Source organism: Mastomys coucha, unplaced genomic scaffold, assembly GCF_008632895.1.
Source record: "Mastomys coucha isolate ucsf_1 unplaced genomic scaffold, UCSF_Mcou_1 pScaffold12, whole genome shotgun sequence".
In the NCBI taxonomy this organism is placed as follows: Eukaryota; Metazoa; Chordata; class Mammalia; order Rodentia; family Muridae; genus Mastomys; species Mastomys coucha.
This window is the reverse complement of record NW_022196894.1, coordinates 30,665,495-30,675,877: the sequence shown is the minus strand read 5'-3', so window position 1 is coordinate 30,675,877 and position 10,383 is coordinate 30,665,495. Positions and strand designations below refer to the sequence as shown.

Sequence of the window (10,383 nt, the reverse complement as noted above, 5' to 3'; positions counted from 1 at the left end):
GGGATTTGAACTCAGGACCTTTGGAAGAGCAGTCAGTGCTCTTAAACGCTGAGCCATCTCACCAGCCCCCAGCTCCATATTTTTAATTATGTGTTCGTATGTGCCTGTGAAGGCCAGAGGCACTGTGTCCCACAGAGCTGTAGTTACAGGTGCTTTCGAGCCACCCAGCCTGGGTGCTGGGAACCAAAGTTATGTCCTCTAATATGAGCAGTATGCTGAGCTCTCTCTGGCTCAGTGAGGTGTCATCCATGATAATGTGCCAGCCAAAAAAAGAGGAGTAAGAGGAAGATTTCCATCATGACCAGTACAGTCCTGGAGGTCAAACGCCATCCAACCTCCCCCCACCCCCACCGCCCTGCCCTGCCCCACCACGCCCCCTTTCTTCTTCTGGTGGGCCACAAACTTACTTTGTAGTGCAGGGCTGGCCTTAAACTGATCCACCTTCCTCAGCTTTCAGTGTTGTGGGGTTCCAGGTGTGGGCTCTCCTGGCTCTGACCACACACTTCACCACATGCTTCTTGAATGCTGTAATTTTCTTCTCTGGGATGAGAATCTTAAAGCATTGTTTCCAGATGATGAGACTGTGTGTGTATAACAGGGTGCCAGCCCATGGCTCTGTAGTGTTTATGGAGTACAAAGAGAGTTGAGTGGAGCCATACAATAGTGCCATCCATAAGCTTTGGCATTCCTGGGATCTGGGCTGCAACCGTCATCCAGGAACTGCTGATCTCAGCCTTGCTGGGTAGAGAGCTTGGTGTTTGGTATATTACAGAAACTGAGGATGAAAACTGAAGAGGAGAACCGGGTTCACACGGAGATTGAAATGTTCCTTAAAAAACAGCAGCAGGTGAGTCGCCCAGGTGTTTGATTCCTCAATTGTAAGAACCCACTTATGACCCACTTACGGCACTGGAGAGACGACTCAGAGGTTAAGAGCACTAGCTGCTCTTGCAGAGGACCTGAGTTCAGTTCCCAGCACCCACATGGCAGCTCACAGTTGCAACTCCAGGCCCAGGGGACTCAGAGCCCTCTTCTGGCCTTCAAGGGCACTGGGTGTACGTGGTGCACATACACACATACAGGCAAACACTCATACACATAGAATAAGATAAAAAGGTCTTTAAAAAAATCCAGTTAATGAGTTTGAGACCAGCCTGGTCTACAGAGTGAGTTCCAGGACAGCCAGGGCTACACAGAGAAACCCTGTCTCAAAAAACCAAAAACCAAAAACCAAAAACTCAAAAAAAACAAAAACAAAAACAAAAACAAACCCCCCAAAAAATCCACTTAAACAATTCCGAAGAAAGCAATGCTTTTATATTTAAGGACAGTGGTGTCTCACGATGTCATCTGGTTGGCCCATAGTTTACTATGTAGACCAGGATTCAATATCTCTGCCTCCAAAGTGCTGGGATTAAAGGTAGATGCCACTAAACTTAGCTGCAACTTTAAAAACAAAAACTTCTAATGGGCTAAAGAGCTGGCTCAGCAGGCATAATGCTTGCCGTGTAAGTGTCAGACCTGAGATAGACCTTAAGACTCACAGAAAAGTCAGGCTTGGGAGTATGTGCGTGATGGTGGAGATGTCAGATCCCTGGAGCTTGCCGGCTGCCTCGTGATAGTGAGAGATCTTGTCTCAGAAAATACTGGGGTGCTACAGAGAGTCCAGTGGCTCACAGTGCTTCTTACTCCTGCAGAGCACTGGGTGGCTCACTACTGCCTGCAACTTCAGTTCCAGGGAGTTGGATACCCTCTTCCTGCCTTCACAGGACCCTGTGTGCACATCATACACTTGCACACACACACACACACACACACACACACACACACACACACACACTAAATAAATTAATAAATTTAAAAGAAGGTAAAACAGCTATACTTGAGGTGTAAAAAACTAAAGAAAAACGGTTCTTTGAGACAGGGTCTGCTCAGCAGCTTTGGCTGCCTCAGCCTCCTGAGCACTTGTATTACAGGCTACGCAGCCATGCCATGCACAGGACATCTTCCTTTCTTTCTTTCTCTCTTTCTCTCTTTCTTTCTTTTTCTTTTGGGTTTTGGGTTTTTTCTTCTTCCTTCCTTCCTTCCTTTCTCTCTCTCTCTCTCTCTCTCTCTCTCTCTCTCTCTTTCTTTCTTTCTTTCTTTCTTTTTTTGAGGCAATGTCTTACCATGTAACTTGGACTGGACTGGAATTCTCTATGTAGCACAAGCTGGCCTTGAACTCACACAGGTCCACCTGCTTCTGCTTCCTGAGTGCTGAGATTCAAGGCCACCATGCTTAGCTCAAAATACATTTAGTAAAGGAAAGAAAAAAACAACCATAATACTGTGAGGCTAATGTAATTCTCTTACAAAGTTACCCATATGAATATAGTACACAGCTATAACTTATGGGCAGATACAGTTTTTCTTCATTTTTTTTTAAAGATTTATTTTATTTATAGCTGTACAGATGGCCGTGAGCTATCACGTGTGTGGCTGCTGGGAGTTGAACTCAGGACCTCTGCTAGTCCTGCTCACTCTGGCCCCACTTGCTCTGGTCCTGTTCCAGTCCTGCTCACTCTGGTGTAATTCACTGTAGCTGTCTTCAGACGCACCAGAAGAGGGCGTCAGATCTCATTACGGATGGTTGTGAGCCACCGTGTGGTTTCTGGGATCTGAACTCAGGATCTTCAGAAGAGCAGTTAGTACTCTTACCCACTGAGCCATCTCGCCAGCCCTTTCTTCATCTTTTTAAATTCTGCTTGTATAAAAGCCATTTTGTTTGCCAGGCGGTGGTGGCACATGCCTTTGATCCCAGCACTTGGGAGGCAGAGGCAGGCAGATTTCTGAGTTCGAGGCCAGCCTGGTCTACAGAGTGAGTTCTAGGACAGCCAGGGCTATACAGAGAAACCCTGTCTCGAAAAACCAAAAAAAAACAAAAACCAAAAACAAAAACAAAAAACATTTTGTTTGTTCTTACATTGCTTCATAACCATAATTTGAAAATGAAATATTTTGATTTTGCTTCTTCCTGTGGTTTTGTGGATTGAACCTAAGGCTACAGGTGTGCCAGGCAAGCAAACTACCATGGGGCTATGCTCCCAGCCCAGATATAGATATTTGCTGATTTTTTAAATTATAAAAATAACATGCTCAGTTGAGGAAGGTTTTAGATTGCCTTCTCATTTTGTTCATGTTCTTTTTGTTTGTTTGTTTTTCTGTTTTTTCGAGACAGGGTTTCTCTGTGTAGCCTTGGCTGTCCTGGAACTCACTCTGTAGACCAGGCTGGCCTTGAACTCAGAAATCCGTCTGTCTCTGCCTCCCAAGTGCTGGGATTAAAGGCATGCACCACCATGGCCCGGCTTGTTCATGTTCTTACAATCCCTTCTGAAAATAACGTAGATCTCTATGCAAGTTAGAACACTTGCTGAGAAGCAATGAGTGCATGGGTGTTAGTTAGACAGACTAGGATGCAAGGCCTTCGGGGCTGCTGCATCTGGGACACAGGCTTGCTGGCTGCACATGTGGGGTTTCCTGTGGGTGAGGCTGAGAGCTTGGTTGACTAGACCCAGTAGTTGCTTCCATTTGATGAGGTCGGGGAACCAGGGCTTCCTACCTATGATGTGGATGGGAGAATGCAAAGCCTTGGGGACAGCTAGGTGGGGGTGAATTTATTCACTGATCACCAAACACGTCTTAACCAGAAGACACACCAGTCTGAGGACACTGAAGAACACATGCGTACAGGACATCTCTGTGCTGTATCAAGAGCTTGTGTGCCCCACAGGAGAGATGTGGATGACTCCCATTTCCAACCGAGGGAACCTGCTTGGTCTGAGAGTAACCAGGCATTGAATTCAGTGATCCCTTAGGACCTGCTGGGACGTAGTGTCCTTATCCTTTCTGCTCCTCTCAAGATGTCGGAGAGCAGCAGCTGCTTCTTTAATGAGACGGGAGAGCTCCCTGGAGGAGCGAAGCCTTTGGACTTTGTGAGTCTCTCCAGCATCCTTGTGAGGCCCTCAGGATCATGCGAGTTTGTGAGAGAGTCAGGTCTTTCTTGGCCAGGTGGTAAATCTGCTCCTCCAAGTTATTAAGTATCAACTTCAGCTAGGTGGCACACTATGGCAACCTGGCAGAGCTGATGGAGCTAGCCTGTCTCAAGGATGTCCATGCTGGTGGCAGTCAGGCAGCAAAGCGAGCTGGTTTCCACTGGAAAGTGGCAAGAAGCTTCTCTGTACCCTGCTTGCTTTCCTGTGTGGCCCAGGTGTGACCTCAGGGGGTCCTCCTTGAGGTGGGCTCTGACTTCCATGGGGATGGTGCAACCCTGAGAAACACCTTGGTGCCTGGCATCCAAGATAAGGTGGTCATGAAAGTAGAGGACACATGGCAACCAGACTGCCTGTGCTCACAGGGATCTTTTGCTATGGCTAGTCACAGTGTCTTTAGGAACAAAACTGACTTGACAGCTAGCCTCAGGCAAAACAGTAAGACAGTCCAGGTCTGGCAGAAATCTGGTTTGAATGAGCACAATGGAGACTCTGAGTCTCACCCACTTTCTGGAACAAGGTCAACGTAACAGACCCAGGGCCCTTTTATCCTACAGTGTTGGGGCTGCCTCTCTTAGGGTGAGCCTTGTAGCATTACTGAACATATATACTGTAAATCTTCCTCTAAGTTTTAGCCAGGAGACGCATGGAGTCTGGAGTGACTTAGACACTGACCCCTTGAGATGACAGTGATTCATGGGGACCCACAGAGCAAACCTACAACCTCTGGTCACAGCAGGGACTGAGGTAGTCAGATGGCAAATGGAGTCTTAACTTTAGTCTCTGCTGCTGTGGGTTTTCGTGTTCTATGGAGCCGAACTGTGGCTACTTTCCAAAGTACTGAGCATATGCTGTGGAGAAGACATACTCGGGACAGATACAAATGGAGGAGCACCCAGAACTTCCCAACCCCAGTGAAAATTAAAGCACAGGCTTGCGGCACCCTTGACAACACTGCAGAGGTAAGCGCCACTGTCCAACGCCTGACTGAAGCACAGGCCTTAGACTTGCTGTCTGGTCTGTGCAGAAGCTGAGTGGCTCTTGCAGAGTCACTGGGGACTGTCGTAACTCCAGCTGCTGCTGCTGTTCATAACCTGTTAACACATATCTGCAATACAGCTGCTAATCTCTAAACCAATTTGAAAGCTCCTACCCGAAGCAGCTTGATTTCACCAGCAGGGCCACGTGCCTTCTTCTTCTTACCAGGGCTGCTGATTCTCCAGCTGTTATGGCATGGTCTACAGAGACATCTGCTTTGACACTCCATATCAGATCTCCTGTTGCATTAATGACACCAGGCTGCTATGCAAGTATGGCAAATGACTTTTACCAAGACATCTGTGAATTAGAGAGTGGGATCAGCTTCATTCCTAGTGCCAACTGTGTGCGATTATGATCCACTTAGATAACACACATCACCCCATCAATTTAGACAGACATTTAACAAAAGAATCATGAGCTATTAGTGTGGGACAGATTACCAAGAGGGGTACAGAGAGCTCTAAGACTAGCACAGGGCTGGCTTCCAGGATCCGAGACAGAAAGGAGCTAGGGAGGTGGGAAAGGCAGAGTCCCCATGGCTGAGGTTCAGGCTCATTAGATAGACAACGTGTGGGGGCTTCCCTGGGTGCCAAGAGGTGCTGTTTTAGTTTTGGTTTTTGTTTGTTTGTTTTTGTTTTTGTTTTTAAAGATTTATTTATTATTATATGTAAGTACACTGTAGCTGTCTTCAGACACTCCAGAAGAGGGTGTCAGATCTCATCATGGATGATTGTGAGCCACCATTGTAGTTGCTGGGATCCGAACTCAGGACCTTTGGAAGAGCAGTCAGTGCTCTTACCCACTGAGCCATCTCTCCAGCCCCAAGATGGACTATTTTTATTCATTGAGATTATCTTCCTTTTTAATATGTTGAAGTAAAACACTATAGATTTGCTGTTGTGTCCCTTACATTCTTGGAGTTAACCTTACCTGGTCATAATGCACATAATGCTGTGGTTGTCAATTAAATGTGTTGGTCAATGAGTGCCACTGGGTGTCACTCAGCACTAGCAGTGTGACCAGGGAACCAGAGCACACTGAGCCTCCAGGAGACTTCCTGTTGTGTCCTCTAGCGCCCTCTGCTGACGAAGCTTAGTATTTTGGTAGGTGACCAAAGAAACATATGTAGTAAAGCCAGGCCATGCTGATGAACCTGGAGCTGAAAGGCAGTAGCTGATACCTGACTCAAATGGGATGTTTACTCTGTAGATCACTAGATCACTAGTGTGCACATTTTATTATGTGAAGTAGTTTCTTGTTGAAGTTTTTTTTTTTTTAAAGCCAGTGATTACTCATTTGTTTTTAAATTTATTTTTGGTGGTGGTGGTGGTAGGACACCATCTCATTACATAGCCCTGGCTGACCTGAAACTCACCACGGAGACAAAGCTGGCCCCAAACTCAAAGAATTTAGAGTTGCTTCCTAAGTGCCAGGGTTAGCTTGTTCACCACACCCAGCTGAGATGTATTATTTTCATTCATCAATATGATTTTTTTGAGGATGTATATTTTCTCCTTTAATATGTTCATAAAGTAAAATACACTTATATATCTTAAGTTTATTTATTTATTTTTTTAGCATATATGTGTATCTGCCACATGGAAGGCAGTGGAGTGTGTCAGATTCCCTAGGGACTAGAGTCACAGGTGGTTGTGACCTCAAACTCAGACCCTCTGCAAGACCAGGATGGCTCCTAACCATTGTGCCATCCCTCCAGTCTCTGTAGAGTTGGTGACTGTACTAATCTATCCACTAATGTGGGCTCATCTTTCCTTTCCTAGGACAAAGTCTACCTGGGGATGGTGCGCTGTTAACAAACCACTAGGGTTCATGTACTTTGATTTTTATATCTGTTTGTTTGTTTTCAGGGGCTATTACGTTGTATTGCTTCCAGAATTCACTGGCTTGGCTGCATGGCTTGAAAACTTTTCCATCTTCCTATGATCTGAAACCCAAAAGAGAAATAGCATAAAACTGTATGTGTTGCTTAAAGTGTAGTAAAATGCAAGCCATCTTGACTGGGTATCTCTCTCCTGTCTTTATGTGTTTGCAGGGGGTGTCATATTTATTTATTTTCTGGGGTGTCATATTTTAAAAGGGAAACATTGGTCTGCCTAGAATTATATTCAGCTCTTCATTTACCAGATCTTTCTAAGCCGTGTTTTCTTAGGAAAGATTCCATTTTGTTTCAGTTCTTTGGAGACAAGGTCTCCTGCTTCTGCCTCCAGTGCTTGGTGACAGGCATGCTCCACCATCCTTCATCTTCTGCATCTTAGTATCGAATGAGGAGTCACATATTTCCGGTTTTCACTAGTAGCTGTTGAGACTTAGTTTTGAATTATGTATGTGTCTGTGTGTAGACATGTAGGCATGAATGCAGGTGCCCAGAAGGTCAGAAGACGGCTTTGGACTCCTGGAGCTGGGGTTACATGCTGCTGAGCCTGTGTGGACACGGGTGTTGGGAACTGAACCAGGTCCTCTACAAGAGGACAACAGTGCCATCTCTTGAGCTCAATGACAACCTTTAAATTTGTTATTGTTGTTTTGTTTTCTAAGACAAGGTTTCTTTGTGTAGCCCTGACTGTTCTGGAACTTACTCTGTAGACCAAGCTGGCTTTGAACTCATAGATCTGCCTGCCTCTACCTCCTGAGTGCTGGGATTATAGGCATGTGTCACCACCCACCCTGCTGCAACCTTTAAATTTTTTTTTAATGCCTAGGTTTTACTGTTTCTTGGGTGTAGAATTAATCATGATGCATATTCTGTTGCTTTTATTAAAATTTTTATTTACTGATGCCCTTTCCAATATCCTGTGTTGAAATCAATTTTATACAAATGTCATTTGTATAAAATTAGCCATTTTATACAAATTAGCCTACCACTATTACACTACATTGTGCGGTGTGTGGAGATTGTTGTATCTCCGAGTTATAACCACTAGCTGAGAGAACTAGAGGTCTAAAGAATTCAAGTAAACTCCAGTGCAAGACTAGAACCTTGGCAGTCTGCTTCTAGGGCCCAGGCTCCTCCCATCAGACCTGATGCCTCCTGAGGGACTGTCATGAGAATCACACCTTACTGGCTTTTTCTTTGTCTTTCATCTTCCCTTGCAAACAGATCTCTTCAAGTGACTTTTGTAGACTAAATCTCATCACCTTTCCCTCATATTTGAAACTTCGGCTGGCATCTTAGATTCATATCTATTTTCACTTAGGAATTTGAAGACCCCACCCCTCAGTCAAGGTGTCTTATACCCCAGGGTGGACTGGAACTTGAGGTGTAGCTAACAATGGCCTTGAACTCCTGATCTTCCTGCCTCTACTTTGATTGCAGATGTGGGCAGCCATGTCTGGTTTTATGTGGTGCAGACTATCAAACCCAGGGCTCTATGCATGCGAGGCCAGCATCCCAGCAGAGCTATCCCCAGCCCACATTTCAGGCTTTTTTTGATGAGTGTTCAGTATTGTTAAGTCTAAAAAAAAGAAGAGAGTTGGGGGGGTAGGGCGGGGCAGCTGATGTCATTGCTTATATATCAGAATTTTCTACTTGTTTCTCTGTAGCTTCCCCACTGAGACATACCTGTGCAGCTTTATATTTTGGCTTTTAGTGTTGATTCATTTCCGAACTGTGTGAGCATTTGTTTTGGTTACCTTGTTTTGTAGGTCTGGTTGTCAAACCCAAGACCACAGTGCTGCACCTTCTTCCTGCTTTTGTTTTATGTATTTTTCTCACTTTATTAGCTCTTTGATAATTTCATAACAATATAAATCATATTTATTCCTCTCCTCAAGCTCCTCCCAGATCCAACCCCCACTTCCACACCCACCTGTGTCCTTAAAAAAAAACAAATCATCAGATACAATTTAGTGTGGCCCATCTACTCCGGGATATGTAGCATTCCAGTGGAGTGTGGTAACTACCAGGGGCCACACCTTCAAAGCAAAGGGACTCTGCCTCTCCCAACAGCTGTCAATTGCCACTAGCTTTTCAGCTAGGCGAGGGGCTTCTTGCCCACTTCCACACTCTATTCTGGGATTTTAACGTGTCTTGTGCATGTTGTCATATGTTGTGAGTTCACATATACCCCTCTACCCTTAAATATGGAGTGGCTTCCACACAAAAAGTACACCAGCCAGATACAAAGACCACGTCAGCATCTGGGCTGGTCTCCCTCAGTTCCTCACCAAGTCTGTTGGGATGAGATCTCTGTAGGAAGTTTTGCTTGGTATCTAGTTTGCTTTAGCTGGCACCATGTGGCCCTGTTATTGTACATCTGGTGGGAACCGTGTTTTATTTAATGTGTTTTTCCAAGTAGAAACTTGAGGAGAAGCTAGAGTTCTGGATGGAGAAATTTGATAAAGACACAGAAGCGAAGCAGAATGAGTTAAATGCTCTCAAGGCCGCCAAGGCCAGTGACCTAGCACATCTTCAAGACCTGGCAAAGATGGTAAGGGGTGGGAGGGTGACCCTGGGGTAGGAATGGGGTTAAGGTTGTCTGGGAAGACAGTTGCAGTCAGAAGCAGAGTAAACCAATGGGGTTCTCTACTGATGGCGATGACTGAGTGCGTGCTTACGGCACTAATGCTGGAATGAGTCTGTTGCAAGCACACTTATTTTTTTGAGACCAGGCTACCCTAGAATTTATTATGTAGTGATCTTCCTACCTCAGCCTTCTGAATGCTGAGATCACAGATGAGATCAGGCCAGAGACTTTTCTTGAATTTTAGGTTGAAATTATTTAAAACTCCTTGAGAGAGATGCTGCATTAAACAACACAAAACTTTATGGTCCCTAAAGACAATTTCTTTTGTTTGTTTTTTGTTTTTTGTTTTTTGTTTTTTTGGTTTTTTTTGTTTTTGTTTTTGTTTTTCGAGACAGGCTTTCTCTGTGTAGCTTTGGCTGTCCTGGAACTCACTCTGTAGACCAGGCTGGCCTCGAACTCTGAAATCCGCCTGCCTCTGCCTCCCAAGTGCTGGGATTAAAGGCGTGCGTGACAATTTTTAAATGTTGATTTCTAAACACTTGATTTCATCACTGGGTAGATGCAGAGGTTCCTAAATTTCTAGTTTAAAACATGGCTATTTGCCTATGTACATTCTATTAAAGTTTTAAAAATATTATCTGGAGGATACCAATGTGTGTGTGTGCGTATGATTTTAAAACAGAATCTCATGATATTGACCAGGCTAGCCTTGAGCTTGTTACAATCCTCCTGCCTCTGTCTCCTGAGTGCTATGATTACAAGCGTGTGCCACTACATCTGACTTAGTATTTTATCTTCATTTTAAAGCTTATCCTTGAATTCTTTAAATT

At 44.8% G+C, this 10,383-nt stretch overlaps 1 protein-coding gene across 4 annotated transcripts in view; it reads left to right on the top strand.

Moving 5' to 3' along the window:
- The window catches only part of Iqcg (IQ motif containing G), a 104,451-nt gene that overhangs the window by 89,871 nt on the left and 4,197 nt on the right, over positions 1 to 10,383 (top strand). For all 4 annotated transcript variants that reach the window (XM_031363695.1, XM_031363698.1, XM_031363697.1 and 1 more), the window contains exons 8-9: positions 773 to 847; positions 9,386 to 9,517. In XM_031363695.1, the coding sequence (XP_031219555.1) occupies positions 773 to 847; positions 9,386 to 9,517 (207 nt within the window). The remainder of the gene's footprint in view (positions 1 to 772; positions 848 to 9,385; positions 9,518 to 10,383) is intronic.